The 10112-nt window shown below is 50.6% G+C and overlaps 1 protein-coding gene across 1 annotated transcript; it reads left to right on the plus strand.

Moving 5' to 3' along the window:
* The first annotated feature begins 733 nt into the window (after nucleotides 1–733).
* On the plus strand, nucleotides 734–8591 carry LOC128730135 (mucin-5AC-like). Its single transcript, XM_053823168.1, has 2 exons — nucleotides 734–773; nucleotides 5830–8591. Exons 1-2 carry the CDS (start codon nucleotides 734–736, stop codon nucleotides 8373–8375), a joined length of 2586 nt encoding a protein of 861 aa, XP_053679143.1. The 3' UTR covers nucleotides 8376–8591.
* Nucleotides 8592–10112: the final 1521 nt, after the last annotated feature.

Genomic DNA, 10112 nt, shown 5'->3' on the forward strand with positions numbered 1-10112 from the left:
GATTTTATTGTGCCAGTAGATTAGCAATGAACCATCCCCGGCGTCGAAATCGGCAAATAGTCACGTGCAAAAAGGTGCAAATGTGTTTCATGCTGTCGGTTTATTTCGCAGCACGTTAAATCCCATCCACAATAAGCCCTCTCATTATTCGCACGAGATACGTGTTTAATACCTCCGCAATTGTTGCGTCTATTCGAAAAGGTCTTCCTAACGTTTCGACAAATTTTAGGTGTCATTCGAAAAAGACTACTCTATTTGACCCTTATCTTATCGGGGATCGTTTCGTTTCGTTTTCGGCCCGCTTCCTGTTGCACGTGCATTCCGCACTGCTGCAACGGCAAGACGACACAATTTCGGTTCGGTCTCGGGGCGTTTGCGAAACATGTTCCCCACTCCCTAACGTCGAGGCCCATAGATAGCATCTTGCAAAAACCGAAACGAAAACAAGAAGAAACCAGCGAACCATCCAACCGCCCAACCAAGGTCAAGTTTCTCGTAAACTTTCTCTTTCGCGACCATCGAGACAAGAGCCGACATTTTTAGGGGTCTTTTCCAACGAATTGACCCCCCGGTGGACGTTCTCTCGTTGAGCTGTCACTTCTTGGGATGTATTCACGAGGATGTAAAATGCGGAGATGAAATTAAAACAAAAAAGGCCAAAATCTCTCATATCTGATGCGTGGCATGGGCTCGTTGGGAAGCGGAGAAAGATTAAGGTTCCTTCCGACTCACGATGATATCTTCCGCGGATGATACGGGCGGCTGTGGTACATGTGAGTGGACCGTTGAAAGTTTCTCAAAAAAACAGAAATCACGTGTACCGGTACCGGTGCAATTTATCTTGCAGTGTTTCAAAAATCCTCCCCGGATGCGTGCCGGTGACAACGCGTGGTGGCTTTCGCAATGGGCTTTTCCACCGTCCGGGTCGATTGTCAAACTTTTCCACCCCATTGTGAGGGTAACACCGCCACGCAGTGCTTAGTGAGTCCCTGGGAACGAACTCACGCGCAGAAAGTACAGGCAAAAATATTATACAATCCACACGCCTGCGATTGCGAATTCGTTGCGCAGCGTCACCAAAAACGACTCGCTTTTGCAAAGTCTCGCTGGTCACGCGATGCGCATTGACGATCGATTTCGGTTGCGTCTCGCGTGATCGAAGAAATCAAACGGATCGTGGATTTATAGCTTACGTGAAGCGGGGCACAATGACGATAAAATGGTTTATATTTATCGTTTTACTCAAATGCTGATGGGGAAATTGTTTCCACGAGCCTGTAAATGAGGCGAAACATGAAGTGAAATAATTTAATGGTTGATCTTCAAAACATACACGATGTCAAAAGTTGGCTGCAATTCGGCAAACTATTTCCCAACCTATTTGTGTGCTCTAAGCTTGTTTCTACTGTTTTTAAATCGTATCTTGAACTCCGTTGGTCTACCTAAAACACATCAACCGTAGCCTTCGAGCCGGATAAACCAAACAAAATGCCCTGTTCAGCAGGTGAGGGTAGAAGGCTCACCACTTTGTCAACCGCATTTATCTCAGTCACACCGAGCACGATCAGCTCGGTGTTGCAGTATCAAAGGTGTAGGGGGATAAAAAATAACCAACAAAAAAACACAGTGTCGAGCCCGAGAGGGAGGAAGATTGAAAGTGTTTCAACGCCGGGGTGTCTCGCTGCGCTAATGGAAGTTGTGTGTGTGTGACCTCGTTTATAATTTATTTTATTGAATCAACTTTCTTGCCTCCCGTGCCCTGGCCCATGCCGGCATTGACGCCATGGGCAGCTGATTTAGGAATCACACCCTCGCCCCACGATCGCGTAAGGGTGCGAGAAACCCATCGCGGTCTCGGTCAGAACACACCAGGCAAGCCGCCAAACGAGCCGTTCGCGATCCTCGATTCGCATGGCCGTTAGTCGATCGCGAACATCTTGGTGCTCTGGCACGCATCTGCTCCTGTCAAGTGCCGGCCTTTGAGATGGAGTAAGAGGGGTCGGTTTTTCCCCCCGTCGCACTCTAAATTGAATTAAGGGCAAACAGCAACAGGGTGGGATGTGTTCGTGATGATCCTCTCGCACCATCGATGCCTAGGGTTTGAGGTTTCCGAATGATTCCAGATGGTGCTATTTTGCGTCTCCGCTGAGCGATTCGCCAGATGAACCGGGGGCGTGCCCATTTCCGGGGGTCCATTTGGCGTTGATTTGTTTGCGATTCTGAATTTTATTGCACGTTTGCATTTACGGCCACTTATGGAAAGAAAGCATGTTCTGAAAATTTCATGGTGGATGATCTTTGTTGATCTATAGACTTCTTCCTTTGATAGGTCTTTCAATCCGTCCGTGAATATTATCGACTTTGAAAGAGAAAAATGTACTTCAAGCCAAGTAATTCAAGGCAAACGTGCATTGCACAAATGTTGGAGGATTCCTATTTCAACTCATATATGACGTTAAAGAGGTTTTAATCTTGTTGGTGTAAAATGATGTTAAATATGCTGGTCCCAAAAGTATCTTTGCAACATGCATATTAATGTCCCAAAAGAAACCCATTCGTTGCCCCGTGAAGGAGTTTAAAAACATAACTAATTACCACCGATAAGACGCTGAGGGTCTGTAGCTTCTTCTCTGCCCTCGCGATCACGTGTTATCTGGGATCTGCTCCATCGCTTAGGTCCTATTGCGTCGGTTGGCGACATCTCGTGGTGTCCCTGGCGCAACAGATCATGTTAACCGACAGCGAGACCTCCGAGATCTCTGCGAACATCATTAGTTTTCGCGAGCAAGCACATACGTGCCGGGCAGCTTTACTGCGTCATAAAACTGCCTGTGCGATGCGTATTAAATTTACCACGCTCGTCGGGTCAATTGCAATCACCCCGCGGGCGCAATGACGCCCGGTGGCGTTGGAAATGGAAAGGTTAAAAATGCGCTAAAACAGAAGCCCGGGATTAATTTCTCGTCCATCGCCGATATGATTGGCCGCGCGGGACCGTTAAGCGATGGATCGCCATTTTGCGCCGCACCGTGAGAGAACGGCATGGCCTGACCCTGGTTTACATTTCGCGCAGCCGAACTCAATTTAAACACTCGAAGCCTCGGGCCGGAAAATGCCGTAAAAAGGCACCCGACTCCCGATCCGTTAATTTCCTTTTTTTTTTTCCCCCACTTGAGCGACTCAAGATCAACGAGCCAGGGAAGGGTTTGGCTTCCTTTCGTCGAACACGCTTGTTTTGCATGTACAGGGGTCGGTTTTCGCGTGCATAAACATCCATAAACATGATCCCATCCGGCAAGCAGCGTAGCTCATTTGGCCATCTGGCCATCAACTCCCAAGGCACCGGAGTTCGCGCGAGCGTCGAGTGGCGGTGTGTTTCGTTTTTCGTTTGAGCCGCCAAAACCTTCGCAGACACTTCAACACGCAGTGCGGGGCGCATCTGGAAGGTTTGATTTATTCTGACCATTCCAAATGATCGCCTTCTCAAGCGAGCGTAGCGTGTAGAGTTAGCGAAACGGCTTGGCTTTTTCTTTTTATTTGTTTTTGGCACACGTACATGCACACATCCAAAAAACCAACAAACCCTCCCTGGGATCGGACCACCATCAAAGCCCAAGATGACCCGTCGTACGGGATCGCTTTCCCCCGGATGGGGGTCCATTTTTCCTCCAGAAACTTTCCCCAGAACGAATCTCGCCGGCAACGGCTGTGGGATGAAAGTTGACCACTCGCGGAAGAGAAAAGCGAAACCGCCATCGGGTTGAAAGTGAACATCGATGATTTATTGCTAAGACCTGTCCAAAATCGCATCCAGCATTCGCCGCCGGCGATCGTTTTGCAACTCGTTCTCCTGCCAACAACCACAGGTCGATCATGCCTCATCACTCAAACGCACGTGTGGTGCGTGTGCCGGTTTGGCTCGTGATCGCGAATTCGTCCCTAGAAGTGCGCCTTGCACCGAGGAAAGGGAAAACATACGAACGGAAGATGTTGCTGATACGATCACGACGACTGCGTCCACGTTGTCGTTGGTCACCCGCGGCTATTGGGATGGGCAAGAGTACACAAGAAGTAAACATACTTCAAAGTGATCCTCTCACCAACATCTCCAACTCAAGAAACCCCATCGGGGGCTCGATCATCTACGTCCATCTTTGGGGCAATGATCGGAAAAAAGGTTGACAAATGAAATCGAACGTGATGGGTCGCCGGTGGAGTGATTAGACGCCGGAAGGTACGCGAGAAGGTATCGGAGACACGTAGGAAACTTACACTTTTTGACCCAGAAACAGCTTCCCGGAGCCCTGGGGCACTCGATCATCGTATCAAACGCCTCAGTGGGAGACCCTGGAGGCTGAACGTTGCCACGGAGCAGGTTATCTATCGCGATTCGAAGCCTACGTTCGTCTCGCCGGGCCCATTCCGGTCGAACAACTTCTCCTTGTGTGGCGTTTGTGCTGTTTAATCTCTTCCTGATCATCCCCGTCGGTGAACGGTGCGTGTTTGCCCTAACCGAGACAGGTTGAAATGCACTTTAATGTCGATTGCAGGTCTCAGTTGATCGAAGGTGACGCTGATGGATGCATGCATCTGAAAAAAGGTCTTTGATCTCAACGATTTCCATGACAATCATGTACATTTGCATGATTTCATTCCTTACAATATCCAATGATTTAAGGATGTGATGCACATAATAAATTAGATGTGTTTTGAGTCCTCCAATTGTTGGTTTGATAAACATTAAAAAAAACCTTTTGTTTGCTTATACATTCGCATTTGTATCAACAAACCGGCACATAAACGCTGCTTCGCTCTAAACCTTTTCATGTTTTAGAAATCGGTCAGCGATCAAAACCCCACGATAAGCCTTTCACCCTAATCATTATGCATGGCTGCGATAAAACACAGCGGACGCTGCACTTCAAACGGCCGCTTTCCGGATCTTCTTCAAGCGGTTCCTCACCTGTCGGTGCTTTCGAAAGCAAAAATCACTCCCGACTGTATGTGATGTTTGACTGCCGCCCGACGAGGTCCCATTTTGCATCGCTCGAGGCCATCAGCCGATTCGCGACCCATCGCGGGTGACATATTTTGCGTTTGGAGCACCCCAAAAAAGCACCACAAAAAAAAGCTGTCAGAAAATCGAAATATATCCATAATCCATTTAGCGAGCGAGCGCATTCGGCCGGAAACGATGGTGCTTCGTTGTGCCGGTTCCATCTGCAAACGGCACCGGTTGACTTTGTTACGGTTGAACGGATTTTACGATCGGTACCGGGTGGGGTGGGTCTGAAAAAATATCACCGGAATTGACGGTCCTTTTTTGTCTATAAAAAATGTATCACACACATCATGGAGTATGGAAAGGATTCCGAACAGGATCTACAACAGATGTGTGTTCGTTGTTTGCGTACATTTTTACAACATTGGGCTGTTATCCAACATCGAGTTTGTGAACTTCAAGGGTTTATTTGTACACCTCTCGAAGCTACTAGACACTTCACGTCTAGTGAAAACCTCCGCAACGAACCGCAAACGGGCTTTTCAGCGGCTTGACCGTGGAATGGTTCTGGTTTAGTCAACCGGAAAGTCCACGCAGTGTGTTGCATTTCCGCTGCAGAAACGCAACTCAAAACGCCACCGGCCATTCGAGGGATGCAAAGCCAGTCGTTAAAAATTGCTCCAACATAAATCCTCCAGGCTGGGGGCATTCCATGCACACGGATTTACTAAATGGCGAATTTAACGTTGTTCTGCTTTTGCTTATCTCACTCATATTTTCCTGTACTCTCTTTCATTCTCTGTCTCTCTTTCTCTCTCTACCCGTAGATTGCCCGATTGAGCCATGCACTAGCGGCTACGGTTCCGCAGGGAAACGAAAGCCAACAACAACAACAACAACCACTCCCAGGATAAGAACGACGACACACGCAACGACAACGCCAGCAAAGATGGCCGTACCGACCAGCGCCATGGTGCTGTGCTGCTGGTGCGCTCTACTGCTGATGGCCACGGTGGATGCTCTGCCCATCACCTCGAAACCACTCGATAACAACCCAGATCACCTGACGTGGGAAGCTGCCTGGTTGTCGGAGGACAGCCGTGCTTCGCTGCCCGTCGGCGGGAAAACGAAAAAAATCACCCCCAAATCGATTTTCATCACCCCCTTCCTGAACAGCTACAACGCGTCGGCATGCCCGCCCGACTACAAGGTGGACTATAATGGCAAGTGCATCCAGGTCGTGAACATCAACCCCGCGGACATCCTTGTGACGAAGCTGCAAAGTTTGTTCTCGCAGCACGGCGACACGGGTGGTTATGGGGCGGGAACTAGTGAGGTTGATTACGATTATGACTACGATGCGACGGGCCCGTTCCAGGTGAACTTACCGCTTAGTATTGATTTACCACCGGAACCGCCTGTACCGGACCCGAAGTACACGTACAAGGACAGTCCCGGGCCGAGTTTCTACGATAGCGCTATGGTGGATGTGGCTTCCGTTGATCAGGATAAGGCAAAGATAACAACCGTATCGCTGCCAGGCGTGGGAACTTCATCCGAGCGGCCCTTTCTTGCTGGCAACGCAGCCAGTACCGCTGCTAGCACCGAAAAAGTGGAACAATCCCTTGCCGAAGGCAACCAGCCCGATATATCCTTTCTCGCGTTCGAGTCCCTCCCCAATGGGACGCTTGTCGGTCAGGTTGAGCTGGAGCGAAACAATAGCACGGTGGTGCAAAACATTTTTGTTTCGTCCACTACTGCGATGGCCGACGGTCGCCCAACGGAGTCTGCAGTGGTCACTGAGCTGGCTGATCAGCCCGGTACAACGACTGATCGTGCTAGTGACGCGATTGATACGGATGCTGCTGATACTCTAGCCAGTACGACGGTGAGCGCTAGCACGCCTTCTTCAACGCAGGATCCGGCTACGATCACGTCCACGATCGCGCAAGGTGACGTGAGTTCCACGATCAACGATGACGACGTGCCTACGGTTACTACCGACGTTGGCAACTCGGGTGTAATGAGCACGAGCACTACGATGGAACAGGACGAAACGGATCTCGAGGATTTCAGGATGGAGCTGGAAGATGAGCTGCTGTTGATGGACAACAATCACAGCTCGATCGCGCCACCACCTGATGCCTCGACGACGGACCTTTCGGAGATGGATCTGGACACATTACCAACCGCCGAAACCCAACCCAGTGATGTTCCGACGCTCGCAAGCAAGGAACAGGATGCGCCAAGCACGGAGAAGCCTGTTTCGACGAGTACGACCACAGCAAAACCTCCAACACGTCTGCTGGTACCGCTCCCAACGAAGGCATCGGTGCAGATTATTACCCCGATCGGAAGCAGTTGGGATTTGGGAGGTCGAAGAGGCTCTCCGGTACACCTGGTGGCCGCAAGCCATCTCATACAACAGGATCGCACAACTCGCGCCACTCCGGAAACGACAACGGTGGCGATCGAGCACGGAGCACGATCAACGACGGAAGAACCGGCTGCACTAATGGTGCAAAACGACACCGCTGAGGACAAGAAAAACCGCCAGGACATCCTGCGCCAGGAAACGAATGATGCGCGACGTGAGTCGAACGACGCCAGCAATCGGTTCGTGTACAATCACCTGTCGGTGGTGGCGACTTCCACGATCGCACCCACCTCCACAGAAGCCGACAAACTACTGGTGCGTCCTCTCGCGACGACACCCGCGAATCCTGTAAACAGCGGTTACTTGGAACAGTTGCGCAAGATCAACGAGATAGTGGCCGAAAAGCGACGTCTTCAGCAGCAACAAGAGCAGCAGCTTGGTGCAGGTCCTTCCAGTGCACGCATCCGTTTCCCGTCTCGTGACGAACAGGACCTGTCTGTGGTGTCCTCGAGTAACTCGCAGCAGCCTGCCGGAAGTCCACAGCCGAGCAACGGTGGTCTTCGTTTCCCAGGATCAGCCACAAACCGGCTGCCGGATATCTTCCCGAAGAAGTCCCCGGACAGTACGACACAGCGGCCAGCCTTCTGGTGGCTCCCGTCCGGTTGGGAGGTTGATCAGACGGGCAATAAGCCGATGTTACTGCGCTTCTGGTCGCGAATGCCACTGGTGCGAGATAGCGCGATTCAACCAGCCGCGAGTGACTCCGAACCTGGCAACTCCGTCAACACTGGCGGCAATCGATGGCGATCAGCGACCGGATTCCAACAGCCTGCAAGCAACCACATCCCGGCGGCACCTGGAGCACCACAACACCCGGTGGCGACGGCACGCGGGAATTCGAAAAGCCCAAGCGAGAACTTCTACAAGGAGGTGTCCGCTCAGGAGGTGTACAAGGTGATGAACGCACGGCAGATGAATCATCACGGCCAGAGCTAAGCCAGCTTCGGTGGTGGCAGCGGTGGCGAAGAAAAGGGAAGACATCGTCGTCCTTTTTTCGTCCCCATCCCCATCCCCGTGCCCCGCGTCCGTGCGATCCTTCGAGATGTCGCGGCTCGTGACAGGGGTGCGCAACCTTTACCAAAGTCCACACAGCAGGCTACACAAGTCCAGCTTTAAGTATTACGTAATATATCCCGCGTCTACCGGCGATCCAGAGCACAACCGGGGGAAACATGCACACGCACAAACACACACACACACACTTAGTACAGGCAGATGTTGTTTGCTTGCCGCACAGGATCGACACCGAGTGTAGGAGGCGCTTGAGATGACGCCAAATCATCGCAACTCTCAGTGATCCTTTCGAACCCTTCGATCCTTCGGTCAGTGGTTTCGGTGCGTTTTAGGTTAGGTGTCGTACCATCCGTTACACCGATCGTCTGATCTTTCGGACTTTTGTCTGCCACCTGTCCGATGGAATGGCGATTTTCACTCTCCGCACGCTACAAATCCGACAATCTGTGATATTGTGTTTCAAAGTTTGCTTTCTTATCGATCGTAAGAAAACGCGTCCAACTATTTTACCCAACCTTCACCCTTTTACCCACGTGCACGCGTTTTCTCGTGCGTTATTTTATGAGTTTTTATTTCCTTGAATTCGCTTCGCTCTCAACTCGCCAACTAGAAGAAGTATTTTTCCATCAGAAAAGTACTAACCTTCCCTCGCGCGGGCAACGGTGGCGGACTTTGCCAGTGAAAGATCAGACGAATCCGTTCAGTGTTCGATGTCCATTATATGTATGTGTAGCGTTGTACGTATGGTTTCGCGTACGGTATGTGTACGCAATCCCCCCATTAGCACGTTAGACGCACATGCGCCCCGGAAGTGGTACCTTTTTGGGGATCTGCACCGATCCCCGACATCGCTTACTAGGAACTAGACGCAGTGGCACCGACCTTCCCAGCGCAATGTCACAATGTCCCTTTTCCGAACGTCCGGTAGCCGTGGTAGCCCGTAACGAGTAGAATGTAGTGGTGAGGTGTCTCGCGCGAAACACACCGTCTAAGGATCAAACCCTTGATCGTGGACGTTCGCGTGCAGGAGCCACCCAACCAGCACACTGTAACTAGTACCTTTCGTTCGTTTTCACTGACTTTCGTGTTTATTTTCGACTAATTGTACATATAGGAAACGATACACCATATTGTATTAAGAGGATTTATGTAGTACACCCTAGTGGTAAGAGATCTTATCGGTTAGACTTCTTTCGTGCGAACGATCGCGTTCAGTAAGCGCATCGTTTAGGACGTGTCCACAGGCAGACAGAGTCCTGAGGCACCTGTTGCGATGTGAGTGGCACCAAGAGCAGCAGCAGCATCACTCGGTCCTCACTGGGCCGGTTTTACTTACAGACTTACTTATACGCCGACCATAGGCGTGTCTGGGTGCCGAATGTTACTTATTAGTGCGCAGCGTTACGTTAACTGGTTAGGAGCATATGCACCGCAAGGACAGCCGGCAGTGTGTTCGGGAAAAATGTTTTACCTCGTACAACCGAGAGGAAACCTGCGCACGCCTTAACGACGCACCTGGAGAGCATCTCGTGCATGCTGTTCTCTTATTCCCAATCCCGATCTTCCGTAATCTGTGCGCCTCTTGCCCACTTACGTGCTGGTGTCGAAGAATCAAATTTTTTTGTCGGATGTATGTGCCAAATATATATAAATATGTAC

Source organism: Anopheles nili, chromosome 2 (assembly GCF_943737925.1).
Source record: "Anopheles nili chromosome 2, idAnoNiliSN_F5_01, whole genome shotgun sequence".
In the NCBI taxonomy this organism is placed as follows: domain Eukaryota; kingdom Metazoa; phylum Arthropoda; class Insecta; order Diptera; family Culicidae; genus Anopheles; species Anopheles nili.